Source organism: Pithys albifrons, chromosome 7, assembly GCF_047495875.1.
Source record: "Pithys albifrons albifrons isolate INPA30051 chromosome 7, PitAlb_v1, whole genome shotgun sequence".
Lineage (NCBI taxonomy): Eukaryota > Metazoa > Chordata > Aves > Passeriformes > Thamnophilidae > Pithys > Pithys albifrons.
The window spans coordinates 32729214-32738949 of record NC_092464.1 but is presented as its reverse complement, the minus strand read 5'-3'; the positions used below and the strand labels follow the sequence as shown (position 1 = coordinate 32738949).

The 9736-nt window shown below is 44.0% G+C and overlaps 1 protein-coding gene across 1 annotated transcript; it reads right to left on the bottom strand.

Moving 5' to 3' along the window:
• Positions 1 to 1596: 1596 nt before the first annotated feature.
• On the bottom strand, positions 1597 to 8246 carry MALSU1 (mitochondrial assembly of ribosomal large subunit 1). Its single transcript, XM_071560925.1, has 4 exons — positions 8025 to 8246; positions 6336 to 6514; positions 3486 to 3567; positions 1597 to 2444 (listed from the first exon to the last, which is right to left on the bottom strand). The coding sequence occupies exons 1-4, from the start codon at positions 8206 to 8208 to the stop codon at positions 2266 to 2268; spliced, it is 624 nt and encodes a 207-aa protein (XP_071417026.1). The 5' UTR covers positions 8209 to 8246; the 3' UTR covers positions 1597 to 2265.
• Between the last annotated feature and the right edge of the window lie 1490 nt (positions 8247 to 9736).

Sequence of the window (9736 nt, the reverse complement as noted above, 5' to 3'; positions counted from 1 at the left end):
ACCCTGTAGACTTATCTCAGTTCCATGGGTCAAGTTATTTCTGTGTAAAATAAAAATACTGAACAGCTTGTGCAATAATTCCCAAAAGTTTTCTTTACAAAATGGATTTAGTGTTGCACAGCAGTAATCATCCAGACTGTCTTGGTTAATTCCTAAGTCCTAGTTTTTATAAGTATCAGGCCAAAGTCTCACCAAGGCAGGCAAGCAACCTGGCAGGGGCATTGCAGAAGCTCAGCACAGGCCATTGATGCTTTTGTTAAATGGTCAAGGACAAAATTCTTTTCCTGGGCTGGCAGTCCTGATTTTTTAATAGCAGCCAGTGGACATTCACAGAACTCCTTTTCACAATATGCTTTAGCAGTAAAGTCAGTTACACTTTTTTATTGTTTTTGTTTCCTCTATTTTTTGTCTTGTCTTCCAGACTATTACGCCTTTTCACCTCTAAGAGTACTAACCTGTTTGCATGGAAGCTGTTCCCTATCTTAGTGTTTTCTAGGTGCTCCTTTTCTTAGTGTTTTCTCTGAGCCAGGATACTGTATGTGGTTCTGATTACTAAATGTGGGTTTGTAAAATCGTGTAATGTTTGCTGAATCTGCCGCTCCCCATCTAGCATTTCTGATCCTCGGCAGCAGTAAAAGGCAAATGGTTTCAGGGAATGAGTCAGTTACTCCTACACATTCCTCCTAGGAGGAAATGCCTGATTTAGAACCCATCGGGCTGTAAGACAGCCAAGGTTAGCTTCCCCCCATGTGATTACTTTTGAGAAGTTATCATGAATCATTTTGAAAGTCTTTCTCTGCAGTCAGACTTAACACCAATACCTTTTTTTGTAGGCAAAGATGTTTTATCTGTGTATTTTAACTACATTTAATAAATGCCCTTTGCGTAATTGCAGAACTATCTGCTGCCTTGTATCAAAGAGCAGGTGAACTTGGTGGCAGTCATTCCAGAAAAAAACAGGATAAGCAGAGCAAGAAAATGTGCTGTGAAACAGAGGGAGAAGTGTTTTCTGGTGGTTTGTTTTTTTTTAATTAAATACACACACACAGACTCCTCAGGTACAATAACCAGGCTTACCTTGAGCATTACAAATAGCTGCTGCTGTGCAGGGCAGAGATATAGACAGGGCTTGAAGTCATTTGTGGGGCTATGGAGGGGGAAAAAGCGAATTGCCCTCAGGATCTCCTGTTTCTGCTTCCTAAAGCATAGCAAATCAAATTTCTCCAGAAGGAAGAGATCCTAATCCAGTGATGAAAATCCTGCCCTGTAGAGGAGAAAAACATCTTGTCTTCCATAGACAAGTTTCTTACCACCTTGAAGCTCTTCTAACTAATTAGCAGAGCATGCAGCAATCTGATTACAAACATGCGGTGTGATAATTTCTGGAAGAGCCCAACAGTCCATTAGCAGCAAGTAATGCTCAGGGACCATGGACTTCCTATAAAATTTTTTTTGCCTATTTCAAAGAGCTGGAGGTTTACACTGCCAGTGTGTTGCCCCAGTGTCCCTTCTCAGAAAGCAGGTGAGAAAAAATCTAGAGGGAGGAGCCAACTGCACATGGGGAATGGGCTGAATGTTTGAACTGAAAACAACTAATTGAAGTGCTTCAGTTTGGGTTTATTATTATTAAAACCAGATTGGCCTTGGCTGAAAAACTGACTTACTGTTCTGTTAACTCAAAGCACATTTATTTGTCCCTGCTGCTCTTGGCTTTTATGTTCTCAGTAAAACCAGTCTGTTTTCTGACCCACTTCAAGTCTGACTTCACCATGACTTGCTTTATTGTGACCAGACGCAAACAGCTTAATGCAAGAAGTGTCATTTCAACTGTACTACTTCACAGTTTTTGCTTGCAGCATTCAAGTCTGTTTTGCACTGCCACTACAGGCAAGTCTTTCAAAGATACTAGAAAAACAGTTCCTCTAGAAGATGAGCATGAGTTTCAGGGTAAGTAGCTTGGGCAGCTGTCTTTGGCCCACTCTTCTCACTTCAAACTTCAGTGGGACAGTGGCTCCCCCATGAAGCTCTGATAGGATTCCTTCATTGACATTTTAGAGTTGGACTTGATCTTAAAGTTCTTTTCCAGCTGTGATGATTCTATGATTCTGAACACTTCTTTTAGCTTGTTTAAAATTTTACTTAGGCACATTCAATAAATACAGTTTTGTACGGATACTGTACTGACTGCTCAGTCAGTTCCCAAGACTGTATGCCTTTCTCAAATCTGTGAAGGCACACTCATTCTCCTTCCACCCAGCAGCTGCATTAAGTTCTTGTCTCAAGATCATCACTGCTGTTAGGAGTCAGTCCAAATATAAAGTCTTCTGGCAGGGACTGTGGAGTCATCTGTGCCACCTGGTCATCGTAGGAACCAAGTGTCCACAACTTCTCCAACTCGTAAACCTCTCGTGTCTCTGGCAGCATGAAATGCACCACTATGTTACCTGTGCAGAACAGAAATTCACAATAAATTAATGTGAACTGCAAAGCACTAATACACCTTCAGCTGCACAGAGTTCAAGTTTTCCACCTCCATTCTGATTCAATAAAACAGGTCAGCTGATGGAGGTCTCTTTTTAAGTTGCTGCCTCCAGTTCTCAGTGTCTGGAACTAGTCAGTCCTTTGAAAGACTCAAAGACTGCAGTCACAAGAATGAGGCACAATACTTCAGAACAAGACACTATCACAAGACTCCAGACCAAAGAAGTTATGACTTCCATAAGTCAAAAGGAATTTTACTTCAGAGAGGCCCACAAAGTGGGAATAATATAATGAAATAGGTCCAAATTTTGATGTGTTAAGGTTTTTTTAGACATTTTCATTAATTCTGTGCAAACAACAGCAGAGAATGTTAATTCCAGTGCTCAGCTAATGCACTTTTTTCTAGTTTTGCCCTTAAATTTTGGTTGGTTTTCAGTTATTACTGTCAGTTATTATGACAGTTAAGTAATCAAGGCTTAACATCACTGTTTAAGTGCTCCTCACTCTTAACCTCTCTTTTAGGCCAAAACATCAAGTTAGAGGGTAACATTCTAGAACAAGCAGTTTCACACTTGTAGAACAAAGAATTAAACTCAGTTTCTCAGGACTGATGTTTCACCCCATGTCATGGTATATGATCCGGGCAGTAAAAAGTCTGTTCAATAGTTCACTACTCAGGCAGTGTACAGTGAGCACTCAACCAAATAGGGATTACAGAAACCTGAGAAAATTGACTGAAGTAGCTTTTTCTTTTCCACTACTCTTTATCTTCAATTTATTAAGATGTGTTCTAGCCACTAAAGAGTAGTTACTGCTTTCTTCTCAGTGCCAAAGATATTTAGTGAACAATCACTTAACATCTTAATGAGCTCAAACAACAATTGGAATTCCAAAACAAGAGAGTATTGCAAACTCTTCACAGCAAGCAGGGTTCATGGTGAGATACTTCTGTCAACAAAAAGTTCATGCAGAACTTTGTACTTAACAGATTCATACATATTTACCAAAATCAATGCACAGCCAGTCATCTGTCTCTTTTCCTTCAATCTGAGTATGAGGATCGCTTTTGGCTTTGAGATGCTTGTACTGAGAAAAAAAAGTAATGGCAGAAAATTAAGTACTTTGCATTTATTTAAAAGCACTCAAACTTCACAGAGAAGCTAGATTTTGCTGAGATTTTATAAAGCTTACAAAAACTTCATGTTGGTTCTGGGGTCTCCACAAACCTCCCTCCATTTGCAGTACTGGAAAATAAGTACAGATTTCTCAATGGGATTTAGTATCAAATCTGGAATCCTAGCACTCTAAATTCCCATACAGTTATCCACAAATTTTGTGGGTATCCATATTTTATCAAGATGAATACTGAATACAACTGCTTAGCATCACAATAGTCTTTCAGTTACTGGGTCCCTGGAGCTGCCACTATCACCAAGCTTTACTTCCCTTCCAACACCTTTCCCTGATGTTTCGTATTGGCTAGTTAAGGATGCAGAAATGGAAGCTTATCCTCTTCTCAGACAGAAAGGAGTGGGGCAAAACCAAGTTTTGTCCTGTGCAATGAGGAAGGCCTTCAAATAAACCTCCTGTCTCAAGTGCACCCTCTCACCACTAACCGCAAGCTGGGGAAAGTACGACCAGCACACAGGTTTCCAGCTGCTGTGAGAGAGGAGAGGGGACAGCTCAAAGCACACACTCAGCAAGGGAAAGAGGGCAGTTCCCTACAGAACACAAGGTGACTTTTGTAGATGCCAGCTTGACAAGCTTAGCTCTCCCCACCCAGTACTAAAGGAACCCAAGCACTCACGAGAGCTAAGGAAATTTGACAGCTAGAAATTTAAGCATGGTCACTTTCAGATCTGCCCTTGTTTCTCTACAAGAAGCATCAGTAAAAGGTCTTTCTGCCGTGGAAGACAAAACACAAAATAGCACATACGAGCATGGCTGGCTGGCAAATGAGTCCCACTTCACTGGGAATGCAATTATCACAAAATGCAACCGTTCCTGGTTGTTTCACACAATGCTGGATAGTGACCCAAGTTTGCAAACCAGCATGGAGAACTTCCAAAATGTAACTAGCTCTGAGTTAGTTACTTTCAAAATGTAACTTGGAACTAGTTCTACCTTCCTTTCTTTAAGGTGCCTTGTGAGATACCTTCAAAGCCAGGTAATTGTCAAAGACGCTTTGAAAGTCAGCTTAAAATGCTAAAAGCCCTGTGTGCACTGCTATCATCAGGTTGCAAAGGCTAATTTCTGCAATAAGTTCCATGCCTCATCTTCAGAGACTGTGTAAGATGAAGATTATATTAAGTGTGAGCTTTTTCCTCTAACATGAAACCAGATGGGAATGGGTAAGCCATAGTTGAGACTTTGGCATTTACGAGCTACTGGAAACAAAGCAAGAAGATCTCATGCTACCTTGAGCACTTCTGTGTTTTACTGTGACTAAATCACGCAATCAACATAAGGTTTCAGGCACGGTAATGCTAAAGCTCATCAGCTGCCTGGCAATATTCCTGAGCACCTGCTCTGCTTTACATTTAAGGTTCAGCTTACTTTTTGCCTAGAAAACTTTCATTGTGAGAGAAGCTCAGCCACTTCCGTGTACTTGGGCAGGCTTTCGGGTTGCTCAGCAGGCCCAGGAGGGCACCATGTCTCCCCAGAGACGCTGCCCTCACAAAATCGCTGCTTTTACAGCCAGCAGAGGGTGCAGCCATGAAGCACAGCCATGTTTTTGCAGGGTGGGTGGTACTCACTGATCTCTCCTGGTCTGGGGGAGATGGAAAGCTGTTGATTTAAGTTGTTTTAAGTTATACAAGCAACAGAAGATTTAGTACATTCAAATAACATTAATGCAACTTCCAGTTTAAGGCAAAATTTTAGTTTGCAAAGATGCCTCAGTTCCTGCAAAGAACACAAGAAACTACCCTAACCTGTTTAGAAAGGCACTGAAAAACAAAATTGTCCCTCCCTCTCTCCTTTTCCTCTCAAGTGTCACAGCTGAAACCAGTGGGACTGGAAAAAAGAAAGTAAAACCAAGAGCCAAAGGAAAACTGGGGTCAGGAAGGGAAAGAACGTGACTGAAGAGAAGGCAAACTCCAGGCTGAGTATAGAGAGCTGATTGAGATGGGAGCTGGTTGTAATCCTCATGCTGTGTTTTTTAACAGTCACATAGCTCTTTTCTGGTCATAAAGTTTCTCCCTCTCTGAAGTCTGTCCTCATCCCTAAGCTCTACTTGTGTTTTTATTCTGACTTCTATTTCTATACTGAAAAGTTCACTTTCCACCAGAGCTAAACAGTGCAGGATTTCTATGCAAGGATGGCTGCTGCTGCTTTTCCTTTCCACCTGCACATACACAGCAGAGTGACTGTTAATAGCAGTTTACTTTAGTAAGCCCAGGAGGGTATCCTGTGCCTCTTAAAATGCCATCTTTTTTCCAACCTTACAATATACCTGAGAACCTAGAAATTTTAGCAATTAGGGTTTGAGAATAGTCAGATTAAGCTATTCTGAGTGACTGGGAATAGCTATGATGCTTGCTGGACAAAGATAAAAGTGGACACAGGTTGTCGTCACCATTTCACATCACTCTTGTTCTAGCCACCAAACTCTGCTGATGTCATCACTGTTCTACATCCAGAGAGGTCTGTTTTTAAAACATATTACCTCCATTTTGTACAGTACTGTAAAAGGGAAAAAGCACAGTCAGTTGCTAGATGTATTTGGGACTAAATGACATAACGTAATCAGTTTCATCTTACCTGGTACACCCTTATACATGCAACCCTGAGGAAATTCACAACATTTAAAACCATTCCTCAAAACACAGAGAAAGCAGCAAGAACTGTCTTACCATTTTCAGCATGTAATGTGCCATTGCATGGAGATGTCGTGTTGAAGACCCGCTCACAATTATAAAATAATCACAGTATTTTATTTCTGGAGGTGGCTGGATGACACAGATGTCTTTAGCATTTTCTTGCCTCAGCAGTGCTACAACAAAGTCAATGTTGAACTTTTGAAGAACAGTATCTGGAGCAGATGGAAAAAATCATACAGTGGCAATTTATGTTTTTAATTGCAAAAATCAACCATTTAAGAAGTCATAAAATAGCCATTAACTGAATTATAACCTAAGCTAGTCACTCATTACAGAGTTTGGTTTGATACTGACAAAGAACCATGAACTGCAGATTTTTCAAAATAATTTTTAAAACCAAAGCTGAGAACTAAACAGTACTCCAGTAAGCAACACTGTATCACTAGATATAACAGTTACATAAATGGAACTTTGGTGTTTGCTGACTTACTTATTTCTTGTTATTAGAACTAAAAAGTCACTGATATCATCAGATTCTTGTCAACTAAGATGCATGAAATATAAGTATTCCAACAGACATCATTAAAATGACATATAAAATTGAAACAACTTCAGAACAATGTATTTCAACAGACCTGTGATAATACACATGATGAAATTATTCTAGAATCTTAAGTAGGTGAAATCAATATATTGAAAACGGAGCTGACGAGATGCAGTGTGAAGGTATTTTTTATTTGCACAAGGAGTTAAGCCACTTCTTTTGTCTTTTTGCCTAGCCTGCTTTGCTGCAGAGGATTATGATACTGTAGGCTCAGATTTAGTCCTTCAACAGTTTAAGCAAACCAGTAAATCAGTGCAACTACCCTGTGTTCACACCAAGAAATCAGTTTATTCCTAATTTGGACTAATTAGGTAGATGCAATTTGTATGCACACTTAAACCATAATTTCAATCTGCCAGCAATGCAAGTCTGCCACTATATCGTGAATGTTAGTGCAGATTGAGCATCAGCACAAACCCAAATTTTGTATTTCCCAATATAACGAAAAAGCCAAACAAAAGAACAATAACTACATACAATTATAATATGCATGAACCAGAATATGAAATTGGATCAGATCTCTGTAAATGGAAGCCTTTGACCTCAGGGACTTTCAACTTTTTGCTGAGGTCACACATGCAGAAAATTAGTGATGGCCACAGCTCCTCCAGACGCAGTGCTTACAAAAGTTAAATATTTGCCTGTAGCCACATGTGGAATCTCCAGTGCCTCCTTGGAGAACCAATGGCCTTAGCAAGCCCCGGCATGGTTTGGCACACTGATCGTCACGGTAAGATCCAGGCTGGAGAAGATTCCCAGAACAGCTACTGCGGCCCAGCCCGCTACCTAACAGGGAGACAGCGAGTGCACATCCCCAAAGCACCGCCGGTTCGGCACCACCACCCCCGCAGAAGCTCCAGTCGGTATCCTACACACACGCTGCATCCACGCCAGTCGCGACTCCTCACTTTCCAGCAGGGCTCGGGAGGCAATACTGGCCCAGCGCTGATGCCATGACCCCGAAACTCGCGGTCGCAGCCGAGGTGAGGCCGATCCCACCGCACTGGGACACCGCAGGGATCCTCCCTCAGATGCAGACACGATTCCACGCGTCCTGAGCAGCCCCTTCTTCCCGAGGCGTCACATTTCGCTCCGCCGCCGCCGGGCCTGGGCCCTACCTGCCGCCTGGCGCCGCTCCACCGCCGTCTCCAGCTCCGCGGCTCCGGCTCCGACTCCGGCCGCCGCGCAGCCCACGCGGGAAGCCGAGGGGGCCCGGGGTGGCGGCGCCGCCCGCGGGGTACCCCCGGCCGCGGCCCCGACCGGCCTCAGCAGCCGCCGCGCCCCCGACAGCGCCCGCCACATGCCGAGCCGACCGCCCCGCCCGCCGCGCCGCGCCGCGCAGCGATTGGCGGACGACGGCACCGCCCCCTCATCTCATTGGCGCACTCAGCCGTCGCTCGGACAGCGGCGGCGAAGGCCGGGGCTGCCGGGAGGGGGCGGAGCTGACGGAGGGTTGCGGAGCCGCCCCCGGGTTGCCCCCGAACCGCCCCCGGGGTGTCCCCGAGCCGCCCCCGGGGTGCCCCCGAACCGCCTCCGAACCGCCTCCGGGGTGTCCCCGAACCTCCGCCCTGGTGCCCCCGAACCTCTGCCCTGGTGCCCCCGAACCGCCCCCGGGGTGTCCCCGAACCGCCCCAGGGGTGTCCCCGAACCTCCGCCCTGGTGCCCCCGAACCGCAGTTCGGTTTTGAGCTTCCCCTGACCTGTGGCATTCTGGAGCCAAAAACCACGCAGGTTTTCTTGGGGATACATCCTGAAAGCAGCTATTTGTTTGGCACCATGACTTGAGAACGTGGGCCAGGGGAATAGCTGAGCAAGCATAAATTTCAAGGGATCATAGAATCATAGAATATGCTGATTTGGAAGGGACCCGTTAGGATCATCGAGTCTGCCCTGTGTAGTACACCCCAAGAGTAACACCATGTGCCTGAGAGCATTGTCCAAACGCTTTTTGAACTCTGTCAGGCTTGACCACTTCCTTGGGGAGCCTGGTCATTGCCCAACCACCCTTTGAGTAAAAAACTTTCTCCTAATATTCATTCTAAACCTCCTCATACGCAACTTCATGTCATAACCTCAAGTCCTGTCACTGGTCATGGGAATGAAGATTGGTACCTGCCTGCTGCTTCCTCTCATGAGGAAGTTACAGACCACAATGAGGTCTCTCCTCAGTCTCCTCTCCTCCAGGCTGAACAGACCAAGTGGTCAAGAAAATCAAGGATGATTTGCCATTTCCAGATTTCAGAGGAAGGGTCATTCCTGCACTGTAACCAGCTCTGTGCTGTGCTAACTTGTTAGGCAGCTGTAAAAGAGCAGATACAAAATGCAGATACTGCCATAGAAACCCAAATCATGTATCCCAGCTCAGGCCTTGTGCCCCCTTTTAAAGTCAATGGCTTAACCTAAAAAGCTGCAGCTGGTTTTCCTTGGGAAAGTTGTTTTACATTTGTGTGATTCCCACATAATGTTAATGGACACAGGGTAACAGTCTCACTATATATGGGTTGCTATGGAGAATGTTGTCAAACTATGACCTAGGCACATGTGAGCTTTTGTGTTTTATGTGAGTGAAATGTGTTTCCCTTCTCCTCCTTCCCATAGAGATGCTGGCATTTACAGGGATGGCAAAATGAAAGAGTTACCATTCAGAATCTTTTTCCCTCTCTGAGTATAATGGTAAAACAATGGTATTATGATTTAAAAGGCATGATCATGGTTGGTGCCTGACTGTTTTCAGTGGCGCCCAGCGACAGGATGAAGAGCAGTGGCCATAAACTAAAACACATAGATTTTCACCTCAACATTGGGAAGAACTTCTTTATGATGAGAGTGAC